At 45.7% G+C, this 22,404-nt stretch overlaps 1 protein-coding gene across 4 annotated transcripts in view; it reads right to left on the bottom strand.

Moving 5' to 3' along the window:
• Positions 1 to 4,470: 4,470 nt before the first annotated feature.
• Positions 4,471 to 22,404, bottom strand: part of ZFP1 (ZFP1 zinc finger protein) — a 30,659-nt gene continuing 12,725 nt past the window's right edge. For 3 of the 4 annotated variants that reach the window (XM_070388702.1, XM_014477780.2, XM_070388703.1), the window contains 2 exons: positions 9,905 to 10,031; positions 4,471 to 7,363 (listed from right to left, as the gene is read on the bottom strand). In XM_070388702.1, coding sequence (XP_070244803.1) covers positions 6,279 to 7,363; positions 9,905 to 10,031 — 1,212 coding nt within the window. In that variant the 3' untranslated portion in view covers positions 4,471 to 6,278. Of the gene's footprint in view, positions 7,364 to 9,887; positions 10,032 to 22,404 lie in introns of all 4 variants that reach the window. The other variant, XM_070388704.1, reaches the window with a different exon arrangement.

Here is a 22,404-nt window from a genome sequence, read left to right on the forward strand (position 1 = left end):
CGGCCTGTTGTCCTGAGCCACTGCCCCCCAGGCCTCCTGCTGTCTGCACGCCAGGACGCCCCCGAATCGCAGGGGCCGCCCCGCGCAGCCCTGCTCTCTCCCCACTGGCCCACGTGCGGCCCTCCCTCTTCTCTCTCAGTAGCGGCCTCAGCAACCCGCGCAACACAGGAGACCTCCCGCACTGAGCCCCAAGTGCAGAGGAGAGGTGCCGGTGTCAGCCCCAGACGACCTGCACTCACTGCTCAAAGTGGTTTTTGGGGTGTGGAATCCCCAGTTTTGAGGTGGGCACAGGTAATCCTCAGGGGTTTTGTTAGGCTGGAGGCAGGAAGAATGCGGCAAACGCTGGAAGACACTAGAACAGATCCATGGAAGTGGAAGGAAGTGACCCTGGATCCTGGCAAGACGATGTCTTGATGTCTCACTAACTGCCAGCCACCAGGGACAGAGGGCAGCTCGGTTCCTCTCTGAAGTTCTGAAAGCAATCCAGGCGGGAGCTGTAAACAGGCAGAACTCCATCCGAGGCTTCTAAGTGGGGGTTTCGGCTTCTGGGCAGCTCTGCCCAAATTCTCCTCCCTGTTAGCATGAAGCTCATTTATTTTTTAAAAAGCAGGTGATGCTACTCCTTGTTTAAAGCCCCACTGTGGCTTCTCGTATTTTGTCATAGAGACAGGCCCAGCTGGTACCAGCACTTGAGCCTCACGGAGCCTGTCCTCTGCTCCGAGTGTCTGCTCCCGGATGTGCCGCCAACATGTAAGGACTCCGAGGGCGGGGGCCGTCGCAGCGTCCTCTTGTTCCCCAGCGTCTCCCCGCAGCGCCCACGCACTTGGCGCTCGCGACGTCTTTTTGGCGTGAATGAATGTCCCACACCCACTGCCACAATTCGCGTCAAGAGCCACAGTCCCAACGTCTCCTGGGTTTACGCTCCCGTAAATTCCCCAGTGCCCATCTCTAGGTTCTTTCACGGGTCTCTAACCTGTGGAGGTGTGCCTTGGCTTGTTCGTTGCATTTTAACATCCTGACTGTCCTTTTAAAACCGAGAGGTGGGCTCTCCTTTAGTCAAACGTGTCACACTTGGCACGATTCAGTGAGTGTCCAGGGCAGAGGGCGGCCTCTCTTTGGGGCAGGAGGAGGGCGGACCTGCGGAGAATACGGTCACCAGCACCCAGCCGAGCTGGGAAACAGGCCAGCGGGACCTGACTTCAGGTAAGGGGTCAAGCCCGACACGGCCCAGGAGGGCACAGCGTCCTGACTGGCCACACCAGCTGCCCGGCTGGGAACAGGGCAGTGTGTTGGTCACTCAGCTGAAGAGGACGGACTGTGCTCGAGAGGTTAGAACGTGAGAGGAGACAGCAGGGCCGCCAGGATAAACCTCCAGCAACACCGCACCGAGCCGAGCCTCCTGGGGAGGACCCATGTCTCATGTCTCCACGCTGAGCTCTGTTCCCCGCGCCTGACCAGTCCTAATACCAACAGGAGAGCGATGCCAATTCCACTCAGCCAGGCCAGCTTTATGCCACGAAGATGAGCCCAACTTTGGATTTACAGAGCGTAAAACAGTGTGGAAAAGTTAAGATACTTAAGCACTCTAGTTATGAAAAAGTTATCCATGGAAATGGAAAACAAATGTCTAATTAAAATCAGTGGAGTAAAGACAGGTCACAGGGCCAGGTACGTGGGCGTGGGGTTTGCAGTCCAGATAGGGAGTCTGTTGTGCGAACTGTCTGTCCCTCTTGGCCTGCAGCTTACCAGTGAAAAGACAGCCCTGGCTCCCAGCCTGCTCTGAGGTTGATGAACACAGCCTGTGTCCAGGCTGAAAGAAATCATCTTTAGGAGGAGGTTCCTCTAAAACCAGTCCGCTGTATGAGGATCAAAAAAAGGAAACACTCGAAAAAGGAGACATGATGAGCTCTGATCTGGATTTCCAGGGCCTTGGGAGCAAACAGCTCAAGAAAGGACCTTTCACCCTTATGGTCATCTGTGCAGCTATAAAGGCGGTTATGTTGAGTTTTCTCAAAGCATTGTAATTTGCTAATTTAAAGTAATAATAACCTTGACATTCCCTGCATTTTTTCCAATGGTTTTTCTGTCTTTATTAGTTTTTTTTTTTTAAAGGTTCCATCATGTGAACGGTGGCTGTCAAATATGCGCTTTGTTGAGAACACAGGCTAAGGAGCACAGCACGGCCGCGAAGGCTGGGCACAGCATAGCAGCCAGCTGCTGCCCAGGGCGAGGGGGCAACTGCCTGGTTATGCTATGGCAACTCGCCTTAGTTGACTGTCCACTTTCATGGGTTATGGTGGAATTCCAGTCTAAACAAATGTCAGCGACTAAGGAATGCATGAAAAATCTCCATTTTAGAAAATAATGTTGTGTATTTTTTACTTCAGAGAGTTCTATTCTCCAGGCCCATAAAATCCTATACAAATTAACACACACAGCTTTTAGATTTTAATTTTACAAACTTTGCTGTGCACACACTCGTACACACACACTGTCCCCCACTCCATCTGTCCTGGTGTACACACACACACACACCACTCCATCTGTCCTGGTGTACACACACTCACACACACACATTCCCCATCCCATATGTCCTGGTATACACACACACTCACACACATTCCCCCACCCCATCTGTCCTGGTGTACACACACAACATTCTCCCAGTCCATCTGTACTGGTGTATACACACACTTTCCACTACCACATCTGTCCTATTGTATACACATTCACACACACTCTCCCCTACCTGATATATTCTGGTGTCCACACACTCTCCTACCCCATCTGTCCTGGTGTACACACACACACACACACACTCACACACACTCTTCCCTACCCCATCTGTCCTGGTATACACACACACACACACACACACACCACTCCATCTGTCCTGGTGTACACACACTCACACACACACACACACACTCTTCCCTACCCCATCTGTCCTGGTATACACACACACACACACACACACCATCCCATATGTCCTGGTATACACACACACTCACACACATTCCCCCACCCCATGTGTCCTGGTGTACACACACTCTTCCCTACCCCATGTGTCCTGGTGTACACACACTCACACACACTCTCCCCTACCCCATCTGTTCTGGTGTACACACTCACACACACACTCCCCCACCCCATCTGTCCTGGTGTACACACTCACACACATTCTCCCACCCCATCTGTTCTGGTATACACACACTCTCCCCTACCCCATCTGTCCTGGTGTACACACACTCACACACACTCTCCCCTACCCCATCTGTTCTGGGGTACACACACATACACACACACTCCCCCACCCCATCTGTCCTGGTGAACACACATCTGTTCTGGTGTACACACAATCTCCCCTACCCAATCTGTCCTGGTGTTCACACAAAGACTCACACACTCCCCAACCCCATCTGTCCTGGTGTATACACACTCTCCCCTACCCCATCTGTCCTGGTGTACACACACTCACACACACTCTCCCCTACCCCATCTGTTCTGGGGTACAAACACATACACACACACTCCCCCATCCCATCTATTCTGGTGTACACTCACACACACACACTCCTCCACCCCATCTGTCCTGGTGAACACACATCTGTTCTGGTATACACACAATCTCCCCTACCCAATCTGTCCTGGTGTTCACACAAAGACTCACACACTCCCCAACCCCATCTGTCCTGGTGTATACACACTCTCCCCTACCCCATCTGTCCTGGGTACACACACTCTTCCCTTCCACATCTGTCCTGGTGTACACACACACTCTCCCCCACACCATCTGCCGTGGTGTATACACACTGACACAAACTCTCCCACCCCATCTGTTCTGGTGTACACACACTCTCCCCTACCCCATCTGTTCTGGTGAATACATACACACACACACACACACTCCCCCACCCCATGTGTCCTGGTGTATACACAAACACACTCCCCCACCCCATGTGTCCTGGTGTATACACACTCACACACACTCCCCCACCCCATCTGTCCTGATGTACACACACTCACACATACTCTCCGCTACCCGCTCCGTTCTGGGGTACACACACACACACACACTCCCCGACCCCATCTGTCCTGGTGTACACACACAACATTCTCCCACTCCATCTGTACTGGTGTATACACACGCTTTCCACTACCACATCTGTCCTATTGTACACACATTCACACACACTCTCCCCTACTCGATATATTCTGGTGTCCACACACTCCCCTACCCCATCTGTCCTGGTGTACACACACACACAACCCTCCCACCCCATCTGTCTTGGTGTACACACTCACACACACTCTCCCCTACCCCATCTGTTCTGGTGTACACACACACACACACACTTTACCCACCCCATCTGTCCTGGTGACATTTGCCCCTACACACTCTCTCTTTTCCATGATTATGTTCTAGCTGTGGTACATCTTTATCACAGTTTATTCAATCATTTCCTTACCAATGGTCCTTCATATTGTTTCTTTTTTTTGTCCTTACCGAAAAATACAATGTACATTGATAAACATATAGTTTAAGGTGCTGGCACTTTTTTTCTTAGGGATGGATTCCCAGAAGCAAGTCTGCTGGGTTGGCCCTTGAACAACACAGGGGATAAAGGCACAGACCTTCAGTGTAGTTGAAAACCCAAGTATAACTTGTCGGTCCTTTGTATTCAAGGTTCTGCATCCACAGATTCAACAAACGGAGGCTGGAGTACGTACTCGCTGAAAAAAATCTGTGGATAAATGCACCTGCACATTGTACACCAGTGCTGTCCAGGGGTCAACTGTATGTGTGTTTTTGATGTTAAAAGACAGAGTCATAATTGTCCCAAGGAGGCTGTCACAAACTGTATTTCTAACAGCAGTGTATGAAGTTACCCTCTTCCGCTGCTTCCTTGCCATTAGGAGATGACAGTTTAGAAAGATAAGACTTACTGGGCTATGGCTATTCTGACAGATCTGTCCAGAAAATCACTCATGTTCATATACAGTCACAGCACATCAATAATCCCCAAAAATAACTACAAGAAAGGCCAGTTACAGCAGCCATTTGCTGTATCAACGCATGATCTGTGATGAATAAGGAAAGTGTGAATTTGAAATGAGGCCTAAAATGGTATCTTTGAGTTATGCAAAACTGAGAAATTTTTTTAGGTTAATAGTGTGAGCCTTTAAAAGAAAGACATAACTCACACTAAGTCACATTCCAAAGGGAAATGCTTTTGGCTGATGACAGTGAAACTCATGGAAGTAGAACTATCTTCTTTAAATAGAATTCTGCAAAAGTTTATTTCTAAAGTGTACTATGCACATGAAGTTTTTAAAAGCAGGAAGACATTTATTGACAGTTACTTAAAATAAATTATTTCTCTAAGTCTCTGAAATGTGACACTTGAACTACATACACATCCTATTTGTTGCAAGACAATGTATAAAATATTAAGAGAAATAAGGAAACACAGAATACAAGTGGTTCCTGGGTTATACAGTATTTTGGTAAGACATGCATTTGTACGTAAATACCCCAGTGAAACACAAGCACACGTTGGGTGCGGCTGTTCTTTACACAGCCCGTGTGTTCTGTGCTACACACTGCCTCCTTTTCACTCTCTTCAATTTCTCAGTTATCTCACACTTGCATACTTATGTGTCAGTAATACTTCTGGGAAGTCTTCAGCAAACCCAGAAGGCTAAAACTTCAACAACACTGCCTTCTGTTGACTGATGAGGCAACTCAGTAACTGTGTACCCGCAAGAGGAGAAAACGTACGCTCTCTGGAATGCATCCTGGATTGTAAGGTACTGAAAAACACGTGATGCTCAGTATGGAAAATCGTGTTTGGATGTCCTAATTAGGACAAGAATGTCAAACTCTCAGTGTCTGTTAAATTTACATACATAGATCTAAAATACAGTGTTTGTGTGTGTGTGTGTGGCATATTCTTGCACATAACCACTGAATCCATAGAGTACTATCTTTAGCTCCTTTATGCTGCCCAGAATACTTCATTACTGAATAATTCCCTCAGCATTTCTAAAAGCTCACTGTAATACAGGTGAGTTTGTCTATTTACAGTTGGATATACTCTGGTACATACTGTTTACCTGGGTACCATACCTAACTGTTGGTACAACATTGTTCTTAGGGGCCCCATTTTTCCACATTTGTGTGGATAGATTGCATATGAGTTCCCATGTTCCTTCAGCACCTTCGTGAGGTTCCTCCCCATGGGAAGGGTTCTCCTTGGTACAAGTGGGCTGCAGTGTCAGGGTCTGTCCCCGGTGTGAACTCTCTGATGGACACTGAGTCGGGACTTCCTGCTGAAGGCTTTCCCACACTCAGCACACTCATACGGTTTCTCTCCCGTATGGATTCGCAAATGTAATCTAAGAGTTGACCTCTGGCTGAAAGTTTTGCCACACTCAGTGCATTCATAGGGCTTTTCTCCAGTGTGAGTTCTCATGTGTATAATGAGCTGTGAGTTCTGGATGAAGGATTTTCCACATTCACTGCACTCATAGCGTTTCTCCCCCGTGTGAATTTTCTGGTGTATAATGAGATTTGACTTCTTGAAGAAGGTTTTTGCACATTCATTACACTCATAGGGTCGTTCTCCAGTATGAATTCTCTGGTGTGTGGTAAGTTCAAATTTCTGGGCAAATGTCTTGCCGCATTCGCTGCATTCATAGGGCTTCTTCTCCATGTGTGCTCTCTGGTGTACAATGAGGTTTGACTGGTGGGTGAATGCTTTTCCACATTCCAGACATTCAAAGGGTTTCTCCCCGGTATGAATTCTCTGATGTTTAATGAGGTTTGCTTTATGGGAGAAGGTTTTCTTACACACATTACATTCATAAGGCTTTTCTCCAGTATGTATTCTCTTATGACTAATGAGGAGTGATTTAAACGAGAAAGCCTTGTCACAATAATTACAGATAAAAGGTTGCACCAAATTTCTAATTTTCTGGTGTTTAAAAATGGCTTCTTTATGGCTGAAGGCTTTCCCACTTTTATTATATTCTGAGTATTCCACTCCAGGATGGGTTTTCTCTTGTTTCAGATAGAAAAGTGCTTTTCCAAATCCATTACAGTCATCTGCTTTCTTTCTTATATAGTTTCTATTGCTAGTAAGTAAGTCTGAATTATATCTCAAAGTTTTTTCATATAAGTCATATTTATAGGGTACTTGTCTTAAAGAAACGAAGTCTGTGCTAAGGTTAAATGTTTTTCCAAAGAGATTATTATCTCTTTCTTCGGTTGGTGTCTGGTCCTTAAAGATCACAAACGGCCTCGCCTGCTCATCTGGGTTTCTGGGGTCTGTCTCCATCTGGTCATCAGCCTTCCATACCTCTAGGAAAGAGCACATGAAATACTGTCAATCTTTTCACCATAATGTTACAGAATGTGAAGCTCCACAAATGGTCCACTGCAGGGCTGTCTCTTTCTTTAGTTTGGGACCCAGTCTTTCAGTATAAAAAAGTCCCCAGTTCCGAGTTTTCCTAGCCCTTAAACAATGAAAGAAAAAGACAAAGCCTGTGGCAAAATGGACACAGAAAACACCCCAGATTACAAAACGACCTTAAAAGTGGGTAAAGTGAAATAAAAACAACTGATGTGGGAAGGCTGGCAATTCCAAAGACAAATGCGACTTGGTGTCCTCAAGGACACCAGCTGACACAGAACAAGATAATAAGTAGATGTTAAGGGAAAAAACCAGGCAGATCTAAGTTGAGCAGCCAATGCTGAGACTCTAACTGTGGTCGGATGGCCACCACATCTACACACTCAAGGCTCTTCCCCCTTTCCTCTCCTCTGTTCCTCTAGCCGGTTTACCAGTAACTTCCTGAAGGCAACATTTCTCACAGATTTGCAGACAGAACCCTACGCGGAGCTCCAAATCTCCAAAGTCAGACTTTTGCAAGTGGAAGGCAAAATCCAGAAACTCATATATTCTGTAGGAAATACAAAAGGGATCCAAGATCCTTTTGGCAGAATCACTCACTGCTACTGCTGGGTGCACTATTTTTTTCAATCGAAGCTGTTAGAGAAAATGTTTCTATCATTGTATCTTATTTTTCTCCTTTAATGTGTTTCATTTCTTTCTCAAACCAGTCTAAGTTCCAGCTTTTATTCCAAGGAATCTCAAGGATCAAATTTACCCGACCTCCCCCTATGCTGTACAAGCCTTTACTTTCATCTCTGCATTACTGGTTATTCCTGATCACTGGGTCCTGCTGCCATTTGTGGCACTCGTGCTGAGAAATGTGTATTTTCCTTGAGGCTGTATACCAATTCCCATGACCTAAAATACAGAAGTCACCATTCTGGCTAGATGACAGTACTAATGAAAGAGAAAGTGATCATGAAACAAAGGTTTATAACATGCCAGGAAAGAATCAAGGCTTGACTGTGAGAGGCAAATAGATATAAAAATTAAACAGGAAAAAAACTAAGCAGGAAGAAACTCATGTTTGGAGGTATGACTCAAGATATGAGGTGCACAAGTCATCTGTCCTCAGCTTTCTCTAAAGGTTTAGGGATTTGAAAAACAGATTCCTAAACAATACTTCAAAGGTACCAACCCATTCATAATCTCTAGGATATTACTTCCAATGGCTTCTATCAGATTCTCCTTCCCACCTTCCGCATTTTTCCTAGTATTTTTTTTTTTTTTTTGGACTTGGCATAGTTTATTAAGACCATTTGATTAATAACAGAAACAGCGTTTCTGGTTAAGTCTTGGAAAAAAGTATGAAAATCTTTCAAAAACAAATATCAGTACTTACAGTTCACTCAAGACCTATGCCCAGATGTTTTATTTTTTGAAGGAAAGGAAAAAATAATTCTGGATTATGCCACCTATTTCCATGACAATACCATCTCAAAGTTCTCATGGTAGAATAACATTTTAAACATTAATTGATCAAATACTGTTTTATCTAAAACTAAACTAGCAAATATTTAAGAAGAAAAAAAGCGAACTGGTGGTTTTATCTTCATCATTTTCTTTTTTCTTTTTTTTTAAATTAAATTATTTAATTGGAGGCTAATTACTTTACAATATTGTGGTGGTTTTTGCCATACATTCACATGAATCGGCCATGGGTGTACCTGTGTTCCCCATCCTCAACCCCCCTCCCACCTCCCTCCCCATCCCATCCCTCTGGGTCATCCCAGTGCACCAGCCCTGAGCACCCTGTCTCATGCATCAAACCTGGACTGGCGATCTGTTTCACATATGATAATATACATGTTTCAATACTATTCTCTCAAATCATCCCACCCTCGCCTTCTCCCACAGAGTCCAAAAGTCTGTTCTTTATATCAGTGTCTCTTTTGCTGTCTCGCATATAGGGTCTTTGTTACCATCTTTCTAAATTCCATATATATGTGTTAATATACCTGTTTTGGTGTTTTTCTTTCTGACTTACTTCACTCTGTATACTAGTATGTTCTTTTTTGGGGGGAAAAAAAAAAAAAGAATTTGGCTTACGACGGGTCTGAGTGGTGCCATGGGGGATCTAGTCCCCTGACCAGGGACTGAACCAGGCCCCTTGCATTGGGAGTGTGCAGTCTTAGCCACTGGAGCCCCAGAGAAGTCCCTCCCTAGAGAGTTCTGAACTGGAAATTCTAGCTCTGATACCCACAACTATTCTTACTGAAAATGTGGTTTGATAATATTAGAGACCTTGATAATGGGACATGGCTCCTAACTGCTTGGACTTGAAAAAGCCTGAAAATAAAGAAGGCAGAACTTCAGAGTCTGCACTATCTCAGCTTTAATACATGAAGCTTGAGACCAAAACCAAGAAGCTTGTAATTTTGGGTAGCTGAGAAAGGACCTAAACGCGACCGGGCAAATGCTGAATTACACCCGAAAGCTGTCCTTACCCACTGACAGTAAGTTGCTGTAATTCTCCAGCATCACGTCCATGTAGAGGATCCTCTGAGAGGGGTCCAGTTGCTCCCATTCCTCCTGGGTGAAGTCCACAGTCACATCGGTGAATGAAACTGATCCCTGAAATGGCATATTGCTATTTATTCTGATATGATTAGCATTTGGTGATGCAGGAGGGACACATAAAAACATACTCTATGTTGTAAAAGAATCATCTTTAAAATTTACATACGACACAAACTGTAAAATTTCATTGTTTTGTCATGCCTCCAAAAATATCTTTATAAAAGTTAACGCATTTATTCAGATTCCCATAAATTCCAGCATTGTCATATTTGGCAGATACTAAGATTAAATATTAATATGCAGTATTTAATGTTTCCAGTTAGTGATGATGCTCATATAGGTATTATTTTCGTGGTCTCAAACTAAACAATATTTAAAGAGTTAAAGCTTTGAATATTTAAAGGTAGAATATGAAATTCCAATTATAAGATAAACTATCAGGCATAGGTAGAGATCTCTCTACTATATCCAAACCATAAAAAAGGCAGACAAATAAAAACTAACAAGTGAGACTACAAACTAAAAGGCTTCTGCACAGCAGAGGAAACCATCAACAAAATGAAAACCTTATCTGATACGATTTGCAAATATTTTCTTGCAATCTACCAAATGAGAGAAAATATTTGCAAGTCATGTACCTGATGAGGGGTTAACTTAGCAGAAAAAAATACCAATCTGATTAAAAAACAGGCAGAGGAAACAGACATTTTTCTGAAGACATACAAATGGCCAACAGGTACATGAGGTGTTTAGAATCACTAGTCGTCAGGGAAATGCGAATCAAAATCACAGTGAACAGCCGTTCTTATAGGTGTGCTGCCTACTCATACATATAAAGACAAGGCTACTTACATGTCCTTTATATTGTACAAGGCACTTCAAGTTATCTAGAGATGATTTAAAGTGCCTGGGAGGATGTATGTGGATTGTATGCAAATACCACGCTTTTTATATAAGGGACTTATATAAGGTCCATCGAGGATACCGAGGGATGACTTATCACTGTGTTTATTTCAGTATAATTTACAAAAACCGAATATGCAAACAACCTCAGTATCCATTGATGGAATATCATTCAGCCATAAAGAAGAATGGAATCTTGCCATTTGTGACAGTATGGACCTTATGCTACATGAACTTAAGTCAGATAAAGACAAATACCATATGGTCTCAATTATATGCAGAATCTAAAAACCAACCAAAAAAAAACCCCACAAGCATGTAGACACAGAGAACAGACTGGCTGTCAGAGGCTGGATGGTGGAGGAAGGAAAATCAGGCAAAAGGGGCCAAAAGGCACAAATCCCCCTATAAAGTCAGTCAGGTAACGCACAGCATGCTGACTGTGGGAACGATACTGTATTCATGCCTGAAAGTTGCTGAGAGAACAGATCTTAAAAGTTCTCAGACTCAGGAAGTTACGTGTGTATGCTCAGTCATGTCCGACTCTCTGCAGCCCCACGGACTGTAGCCCGCCAGGCTCCTCTGTCCGTGGGGTTTTCCTGGCAAGAAAGAGTGGGTTGCCATGTTCTCTTTCAGGGCATCTTCCCGACCTTAGGGATCAAACCTGCGTCTCTTGCGTCTCCTGCATTGACAGGCAGATTCTTTACCACTAGTGCCACCTGGGAAGCCCAGGAAAACTTAGAGGAAGAAAAAAAATATGAGATCAAGATCTGAACACTACAAATGACCCAGTCATATTGCATGAATTTTCAGGTAACCCAGAAGTATTGTTTTATGACATCTTATAGGAATCTTTAGCCATGTGGCCTGGGAGCGGAGAATGCTGGTGGTAGGTCATCTATGCCTAGGATCAGTATCACTGAGGTCAGCAATCACAGAGTCAAGATTTTCCCAGCAGTAAGTATTCATTCCCATTTTCAGATCACTTCTGAAATCTGTTACAAAAACAGCAACACTGGGAATTTCCCAAGGAATAAACTGAGTACTGAGGACCAAGATCAGTCTTCACCCTTAGAGGCAAGCTGTAGACCCCTTGAGTCTAACCTTTGCTTCCTTTCACTGCATCTCAGCTGCTACCAACGCTTCCTAACTCTTATTTCCTGTCTCTTCTTATTCTCATCTACTACACATTATAAGCTAGCATGATTTTTCTAAAGTATAGCTCTAACTATAGGATTGGCTGGATTTAGAAACATTGTCCATTATCTCTTAAATTAGTGACTAGCCCAGCGTTCAACACATTTTAAATTCCTCCTCCATCCCTCCTTCCCCTGACTCCACTGTCTATGCACAGATTCTCCCACTTAGGTCAGGTCACAGATTGCTTAGATGGGACCTTCCATAAGTTGAGTCCCTCCTCTTTTAAACCGTGGACTTTGGTTATACTTCTCATGCGGCATATATTTCACTCTGCTTTCTTAAAAAAAAAAAAAAAAAAAACACCTTATTTCTCTTACTCTCTCCATTAGATGTTATGATTTTTTAGACCAGAAATTGTTCTCTCTGTATTTCTGTTAGCATGAACTACATGAGTACAAGTTAGGTACTCAAAGAAAATAACTTTATCTGAGTTAGAAAACTAGAGCTGTTTCTCTCTAGAAACAAAGGAGACAAACATAGTATTTCGGGTTCATCTTTGATATGAATTTCTCAGGGTTGAGGTACACTGACTCAAAGATCTTCTTTCTCCATGAGACCCTCAACTTCTGCAGGTAACTTCACTGCAGACAGAGCCCGAGGGAGGAAATCGGCCGGAGGTCCCCAAACTCCACTGCGTGGGCCGAGAGCGGCAGAGGCCAGCATGCCTTCAGAACCCGCCCACCGGAGGCCTGCCGTCCACTCGGGGGCTTCGGCGTCTGAGATGGCCTGAAGATGGGGCTGCTCAGCATGGGCTTCCGACTCTCTGGCCCAAACTGGCTGCTTCACAGAGGGGACAGAAACCCGCCGGCAGGACCCCACTGGGCAACTACAGCTTGATCAAGAGGCGCAGAGCCTGGACACCTCGAGGGGCTGGCTGTGCTCCGACTGCGTGTTCTTTCACCAGAGGCAGGACTCTGGGCTCAGAAACATACGGCTTGACCACTGGGCTGACAGCTGTGAAAGAACCTGGAACATGGAGCGGGTGGTTGTGACAGGGCGCGTGGAAGATCGGGTGGTATTTTAAGGGTGGGCTAGTGCCCTCCCTCTCCAGAGTCCCCCAAACTTCATTCTTTCCTTTTCATCTGAGCCTCTTCTTCCTGTCTGCACACCCTCGACCTCAGGAGAAAGGTCTCACTTCTGTATCACTTGAATGATCCGTAATCACAGAATATATGCCCAAGCTACGTTTGGTGCGGGGACAAACACAAGGCTCCTAGCGAGTGAAGCTGCAGGTGGCGGGGCGGTCTTGGTACTACAAGGGGGTGGGGGGGAGTGTGGAGGGGATGGCGCTCAGTCACACGACAGTCCAGCCTGGGCCCAGCCTACTGTGGCTCCAGGGATGTGACACCAGCCGGGATCAGTGGGGTCTAAGGGAATGCAGAAGGCACGTCTCTGTTTCTGAGTTTAATTTTGGTCTTAAACTGGCGAGTAGTTGATTTAGGATGTCACATTCGCTAAGACTTTCCAGGTGGTCCCTGTGGTTAAGATTTCAGCTTCCAGTGCAGGGGTGCGGTTCGACCCACACGCCTTGCTGCCAAAAAAACCCCACCAAAACATAAAAAAAGCAAGACTGTAACAAATTAAATAAAGATTTTTTAAATGGTCCACACCAAAAAAATTTTTTTTTAAATGTTGTGCTTAAGTATTTAGCCACTCGATTCACTAATATACATGGGTATCTACATATTCCTGTGCTATACAGTAGGTACTTGATTATCTCTTTTCTAGGGTGTATATAATTCCAACCTCCTAATTTATCCCTCTCCTTAATCCTTCCCCTTCAGTAACTAAAAGTTTGCTTTCTACAGCTGAGATTCTGTTTTGTAAATTATTTCATTTGTAGCAATTTTTAGATTCTACTGGGCTTCCCTGATAGCCCAGTTGGTAAAGAATCTGCCTTCAATGCAGGAAACCCTAGTTTGATTCCTGGGCCAGGGAAACCCCCTGGAGAAGGGATAGGCCACCCACTCCAGTATTCTTGGGCTTCCTTTGTGGCTCAGCTGGTAAAGAATCCACCCGCAATGTGGGAGACCTGGGTTCGATCCCTGGGTTGGGAAGACCCCCTGGAGAAGGGAAAGGCTACCCACTCCAGTATTCTGGCCTGGGGAATTCCATGGGAAAAATATCAATAACCTCAGATATGTAGATGACACCACCCTTATGGCAGAAAGTGAAGAGGAACTCAAAAGCCTCTTGATGAAGGTGAAAGAGGAGATTGAAAAAGTTGGCTTAAAGCTCAACATTCAGAAAATGAAGATCATGGCATCTGGTCCCATCACTTCATGGGAAATAGATGGGGAAAGAGTGGAAACAGTGTCAGACTTTATTTTTTTGGGCTCCAAAATCACTGCAGATGGTGATTGCAGCCATGAAATTAAAAGATGTTTACTCCTTGGAAGGGAAGTTATGATCAACCTAGATAGCATATTCAAAAGCAGAGACATTACTTTGCCAACAAAGGTTCGTCTAGTCAAGGCTGTGGTTTTTCCAGTAGTCATGTATGGATGTGAGAGTTGGACTGTGAAGAAGGCTGAGTGCCGAAGAATTGATGCTTTTGAACTGTGGTGTTGGAGAAGACTCTTGAGAGTCCCTTGGACTGCAAGGAGATCCAACCAGTCCATCCTGAAGGAGATCAGCCCTGGGTGTTCTTTGGAAGGAATGATGCTAAAACTGAAACTCCAGTATTTTGGCCGCCTCATGCGAAGAGTTGACTCATTGGAAAAGACTCTGATGCTGGGAGGGATTGGGGGCAGGAGGAGAAGGGGATGACAGAGGATGAGATGGCTGGATGGCATCACCGACTCGATGGACGTGAGTTTGGGTCAATTCTGGGAGTTGCTGATGGACAGGGAGGCCTGGCGTGCTGCAATTCATGGGGTTGCAAAGAGTCGGACATGACTGAGCGACTTTCATTTTCACTTTGGGCTTCCCTGATAGCTCAGGTGGTAAAGAATCCACCTGAAAGGCAGGAGACCCTGGTTTGATTCCTGGGTAGAGAAGATCCGCCATCTCACATGCTAGTAAAGTAATGCTCAAAATTCTCCAAGCCAGGCTTCAGCAATACGTGAACCATGAACTTCCTAATGTTCAAGCTGGTTTTCAAAAAGGCAGAGGAACCAGAGATCAAATTGCCAACATCCGCTGGATCATGGAAAAAGCAAGAGAATTCCAGAAAAACATCTATTTCTGCTTTATTGACTATGCTAAAGCCTTTGACTGTGTGGATCACAATAAACTGTGGAAAATTCTGAAAGAGATGGGAATACCAGACCACCTGATCTGCCTCTTGAGAAATCTGTATGCAGGTCAGGAAGCAACAGTTAGAACTGGACATGGAACAACAGACTGGTTCCAAATAGGAAAAGGAGTACGTCAAGGCTGTATATTGTCACCCTGCTTATTTAACTTATATGCAGAGTACATCATGAGAAACGCTGGACTGGAAGAAACACAAGCTGGAATCAAGATTGCCGGGAGAAATATCAATAACCTCAGATATGCAGATGACACCACCCTTATGGCAGAAAGTGAAGAGGAACTCAAAAGCCTCTTGATGAAAGTGAAAGTGGAGAGTAAAAAAGTTGGCTTAAAGCTCAACATTCAGAAAACGAAGATCATGGCATCCGGTCCCATCACTTCATGGGAAATAGATGGGGAAACAGTGGAAACAGTGTCAGACTTTATTTTTTTGGGCTCCAGTCACTGCAGATGGTGACTGCAGCCATGAAATTAAAAGACACTTACTCCTTGGAAGGAAAGTTATGACCAACCTAGATAGCATATTCAAAAGCAGAGACATTACTTTGCCAACAAAGGTCCGTCTAGTCAAGGCTATGGTTTTTCCTGAGGTCATGTATGGATGTGACAGTTGGACTGAAGAAGGCTGAGTGCCAAAGAATTGATGCTTTTGAACTGTGGTGTTGGAGAAGACTCTTGAGAGTCCTTTGGACTGCAAGGAGATCCAACCAGTTCATTCTGAAGGAGATCAGCCCTGGGATTTCTTTGGAAGGAATGATGCTGAAGCCGAAACTCCAATAGTTTGGCCACCTCATGCAAAGAGCTGACTTATTGGAAAAGACTCTGATGCTGGGAGGGATTGAGGGCAGGAGGAGAAGGGGACGCCAGAGGATGAGATGGCTGGATGGTATCACTGACTCAATGGACTTGAGTCTGAGTGAACTCCGGGAGTTTGTGATGGACAGGGAGGCCTGGCGTGCTGCGATTCATGGGGTCGCCCAGAGTCGGACACGACTGAGCGACTGAACTGAACTGAACTGAACCCACTCGCTTCCCTGGTGACTCAGCTGGTAAAGAATCCGCCTGCAATGCGGGAGACCTGGGTTTGATCCCTGGGTTGGTAAGATCCCCTGGAGAAGGGAAAGGCTACCCATTCCAGTATTCTGGCCTAGAGATTCCCATGGCCTGTACAGTCCATGGGGTCACAAACAGCTAGACATGACTGAGCTACTTTGACTCAGATTCCACCTGTAAGTGGTATCATATTTGCCTTTATATGTTTGACTTACTTCACTATTATCTCCAGGTCCATCTGTGTTGCTGAAAATGGCATTATTTTATTTTATGGCTGCAGAATATTTCTACCATATCTTCTTTATCCATTCATCTGGCAATGGACATTTTGCTACTGTAAACAGTGCTGCAGTGAACCTTGCGAGCATGTGCCCTTTCAAAGTGTGGTTTTCCCTGGATAGACACCCAAGAGTGGAACTGCCGAATCATCTGGCAGGTCTGTTTTTAGATTTTAAAGGAACTTCCATACTGATCTCCATAGTGACTGTTACCAAGTTTACATTCCCAACAATGGCTTAAGAGGGATCCCTTTCTCCATGGCTTTCCAGCATTTCCTGTGTGTAGACTGATGATGGCCATTCTGACTGCTGGAGGGGACACCTCATTGGAGCGTTGATTTGTATCTCCCCCATAATTAGCAATGCTGAGGAGCTTTTCATGAGTAAAATTTACCTCTTGAACTTGGGTTCCTGAAAACCTACCCTATTTGAAGTTGTTTATGATTATCTACCCAAGACATTTTTTGAGGGCCCCTGTCATTTACAGCTCCAAAGGTCTAATGATTATGAAGTGCCCCTAAGCACTGACTTTAAAGCTGTTTTTATAAGAAATGGCCAGAAGGTGGCAGGATTTCTTCTTGCCCCATTCTGGTTACTCTGGGAATATGAGCCTGAGGGAGGGAAGGTCCTGTTCCTGGGTGGTAAATTACAGTGGGGTATGCCTGACCAAACACCCAAGGGCCTGATGAGTCTCATACCTCTTACCCTTCATCTTCCGGACAGACCCCTAGCCCTGAAAACCTGTTAAGGGTACTGTCATCAGAGGGGGGGCAGCTCTGATGGGCAGGCTGGAGATGGTCACTGTCAGGAGACAGCAAGAGGCACTCCACTCATGGCAAAGGTCATGAGGAAGGAGGCTCGGCATACACAAGGGCAGGATCGAGCCTCAGGAGTCCCCCTGGATATTCTTGAGCATCTACGCCCAAAAAACCAGAGTCTACCTACTTTATTGCTTTGTGCTCTCACCTCTGACTTCACTGGGGTCTGTCCCCCACCACCATCTCGCTCTCTCTGACAAAGAGTTAACTTACAGCTCCAATTAATAAAGTTCCTGGGCATTAGGAGTGTTTAAATCCAAACCCCTCAGATAGCTCTCTAACTCGCCTGACAAGTTTACCAGGACTCCTACAGCTATGCATACGATTGTTTACAGTCTCTCAGCCCTGAGAGGCATGGGAAGCTTAAGATATTCAAATAGCTTAGAGCCTCTCAAAGAGTTAGAAACTGTCAGAATAAGATTTCATTGATGAGCCAATGCTTGCTGCCAAGTTTCCACATCCCCTGTATTGTATCCTTGAATGTGTATTAATATAATTGGTATGTAGAAAAAATAAATAGTGGCCTTGGTGTTAGCAACTTTAGACCCTTAAGGTAATAAATTCTTTCCTTTGTTGTAAATCCACTGCACCTCTGCCCTATAGGAATGCAACTTTATCTAACACCTTCGGAGCATGGCGCCAAACCTTAAAATAATTACTCTTAGACAAAATAAGTCTTACGGTTGACAAACCTTTGTCAAGAGTCATAAAATGTTAATAGGCCTTCTGGCCAGAAGATGATGTAAATCACCGAAACCATTTGTGTACGATAAATTTGCAGGAAAGAAACCCTGGTTTCGATAAGGATCAAAGACTGCTGACTTTGCATGATTTCACATCCCCTATTATCCTCTATGTGCAACTTAGGGTATAAAAGCCCCTGTTGAAAATAAAGCTACGGGCCTTGCTCACCGAAGCTTGGTCTCCCCATGTCATTCTTTTCTCACTGCCAGGAGACAGCGAGAGGCACTCCACTCATGGCTGAAGTTTCCATCTGGAGCATGGAGGTCCTCTGCGACCATTTATTTGCCTGGGCTTCTAAGACCCACTCGAGAAGGTGTCTAAGGTGGGGCACCTTCCGCTATTCGAGAGGGCACCTGCGGCCTCCGTGGTCAGAGCTAACCTGGTGTCACAGGTTATATTGATTTTCTGCGTAAACCAAGCTACTCAGCCTCTTTTCACCACTGAGCTATCCTCATTCTATTACTCTTTATATCTTTGATGAATATTTAAATTAATCACCGACGCCGTCTCCCCTTCGAATACCCTGGATCCAGCAGGTCACCCCGCGACAAGGAGAGGTGGAGATGAGGTGACTTTTCAGATCTCTTCCAGGCCAAAAGGTCCACCTTCCTGTGGTTGCCCAAGTCGTGTTTTGGCTGCCCCTGGACTTGGAAGACTGTGGTTCCATGCAGAGGGGACCAGGCACTACAGGTCAAAGGGGACACGTTTCTTGGTACATCCTCCCCAACACCCTGTATTTCATGACAGTCCAGCCTTGGGACTCAAGTCTGCTCAGGCACCAGGGATGTGACACCAGCCTGGGTGAGCAGGGCCCAAGGGAATATAGCAGGCATTTCTGTTTTTCTTTTTGAATTAATATCTGTATTTTAAACTGGAGAATATTTGCTTTACAGTGCTGTTTGTTCTGTGTACACCAACCTGACTCACGCTGACAGGTGTCTACATATTCAGTTTAGACTCTTTTCCATCTAGGTAAGTACAGTAGGCCCCTGTCGATTAGCTCTTCTCCATATGCAAGAATGTATGTATATTCCAACCTCCTAGCTTGTCCGACAGTCCTGTCTTTCCCCTCTGGTAACGATAAGTTTGTTTTCTATAGCTGTGACTTTCTTGTTGGCAAATTAGTTCATTACTATCAACTTTTACATTCAACCTATAAACGGTATCTCACATTTGCCTTGCTCTGTGTGACTTACATCACTCAACAGCATCATCTCTGGGTCCTTCCGTGTTGCTGCAAATGGCATGATTTGTTCATGAGCCAATAGTATTCCATTGGCTTTATCTTTATCCTTTCATCTATTGGTGGACACTTTGGTGCTCCCACTCTTGGCAACTGTCAATAGTGTTACAGTGGGGCTTCCTGGTGGTCCAGGGGCTCAGACTCTGAGCTCCTGATGCAGGGGGTCCCGATGTGATCCCCAGCCAAGGAGCTAGATCCCACATGCTGCAGTGCAGACTGAGGGTGCCTTGTGCCATAACTAAGGTCTGAGGCAGCCAGATAAATACATCCTTTCTAACGACAGTGCCACAGAGAACCGGGGTGCGTGTGTCTCTTCCGGTTGTCCTTCTCCTAGATACAGGTCTGGGGATGGGATTGCTGCATCATCTGGCAGCTCTAGTCTTAGAACTTTTTAAAGATTTTTTTTTTAATGTGGACCATCGTTAAAGCCTTTATTGAATTTGTTACAATTGTTTTCTGTGTAATGTTTTGGTTGTTACTGCCAAGAGGCATCTGGGATCCCAGCTTCCTGACGAGAGATCGAAGCCCCACCCTCTGCATTGGAAAGCTAAGCCTGAAGCATCAGACCACCAGAGAAGTACCTCTTCTAAGATTTTTAAGGAAGCTCCACACTGATCTTCCTAGTGGCTGTTACCACTGACATGGCCACGGGAAGCCTAGAGAGGGTTCCCTTTTACCCTCTCCCATGCCTGTATTTCTTCTTTGTAGTTTTTGTGAGGAGGACCATTCTGAATGGTGCCAGAGGAGCAGCTCATTGTATTGCTGACTGGCATTTACCCCCAAATTAGCAATGTTACAAATCTTTTCATGTTCTTGGTTTCTTAAACAATGTGAGTAGAATTTAACTCTTGAAACTGGTTTCTTAAGTCTTTCTCTATTTGAAGTCGTTTTCAACTACCGACAGTATTTTTGTGAGGGCACCTGTCATTGAAGGCAGGGCAGACCCAGTACACAGAAGTGCCCATAAGCACCAGTGTAAGAGTTGCTGCTATGAAAAACGGCCAGAAGGCTTCAGAATTTCCTTCAGCCCATTTTGTGGTCTCAGGAAAAGTGAGCCACAGAGAAAGTCTGGTTTGTGACATGGAAATCAGAGTGAACACACCTGACCAAACCACCACCGACTTGAGGCTCACTATGTCCTCCTCGTTACTGTCATCCCTGAATACATTCCAGTCCCGGGAAAACGACCTGTTAGGACCTGTGAGCAGGAGGTGGAACCAGAGGAAGGATGGAGGTGGGAACCCCTGCGAAAGGATCCGTGGAGATGAGGTAACGTTCCAGTTTTATCAGAGGAAAGACAGCTCACCATGATTCCAGTGTCCAAGGACAGCCTTAGCTGTAGAAGGACATTAATGGACAACAGTATGTGGTATCAAGCACAAGAAACAGCCAGCACATCCAATGGGGCGGGGGTGGGGGGGCACTGTTGGTACATCCTCCCAGCTCCCTCAGCAGGACAGACCAGGAAACGGACCAAACACGGATCTGACTGCAGCGAGGAAACAACAGTGATGGCGTAGGAGTCCGGACAATATGGAGTCTTCGGCATACTTCTTTTTAACTTAGTAAATATTCTTACAATACAGAATATATGACTTTAAAGATTCTGATAAGTTCAAGACCAACTTGATTAGAACTCCATATATAACTAAATAAATTTCTTCTACCTAAAACTAAAAACAATGTAAAACTATTATATTTCCATGAAAAAAAATTACATGGGAAGGAGAAAATGAAAAAAAAAAAGACCATTCTCGTCCACCCAGGCCTCGGTGACCTGGGTGGTCATACTCCTGGGGACCCAGCAGGCTAGGATCTAAGGGCTGGATACCAGGGGGCTGGGGGCGCTAAAGAGGACTGCCGGGACATGAACCCCTCACTGCATCTACAGCGCCTGGTCCCCTCTGGAGCAGATCACAGCTGACCAAACAGTCAGGCACACCTACACCTACACCCGGGCTGCTACTGCTGCTGCTAAGTCGCTTCAGTCGTGTCCGACTCTTAGCGACCCCATGGACTGCAGCCCACCAGACTCCTCCGTCCATGGGATTTTCCAGGCAAGAGTACTGGAGTGGGGTGCCATTACACCCGGCCTACTGCATCCCCATAATACTGGACACTCTGGGCTGGAAGCACTTGGAAAGGTCCCCCGTCTCCATTTCTCCTGGTAGGGGGGTTCCCAAGTTCAACTTCTTACAGTCTCTCCTACATAGGAAACAGCCTCAAAACAGGACTTTTCTGGGTCTCAGATGGCTCTTGCCGTCTCAGACCCGGGGGTGCGGGTGGGAGGGTGGTTGTGAGAGGAAAGGGGCGCGGAGGAAGGGCACTCAGGCTCTGCGGCGATTCCTCAGGCGGTCTGCACGCTCCCTGACGACCACGTCAGGCTCAGGAACGCCACGAAGGCTCGGGTTCTGGGCGCCCACCGCGCAGACCGCGGCTGGCAGAAGTGCTGCCTCCCTGTGGCCGTTTCCTGGAACAACACCGCCAAGCCAGGGGCGAACACGCGCTTCCCCCACAGAGGCCTGCCGGATGCTGACGGAACCCGCCCTCGAGAAATACCCTGGGGTAGCTCAGAGAGAGAGGATTCAAAACAGACCGACTTTCAAAAACCAAATACAAACGGTAAATTTTCCTCACGCTTAATGGAAACCATCTATCCGCACCTTGAAACCATCTCTGCCTCCCTAATTCTTAGATTGCCAAGCAAACCTACAACCAACTATCATCAGGCAGCCCTCACCAGCAAATCAGAACAATAAGTGCTGGAGACCCGAAGGGAGAGAAGGGAATCCCCCTCCGCTGCTCCTGGAAATGGAAATTGCGACCAGCCACGATGGAGACAGGTTCCTTTAGAACAAAACCAGCACCTACCACGAGATCCTGCAAACCCTCACCAGGCCCTATATTCAGGGAAATGCATCCTTTGAAAC

This window comes from Bos mutus, chromosome 18, assembly GCF_027580195.1.
Source record: "Bos mutus isolate GX-2022 chromosome 18, NWIPB_WYAK_1.1, whole genome shotgun sequence".
NCBI lineage: Eukaryota > Metazoa > Chordata > Mammalia > Artiodactyla > Bovidae > Bos > Bos mutus.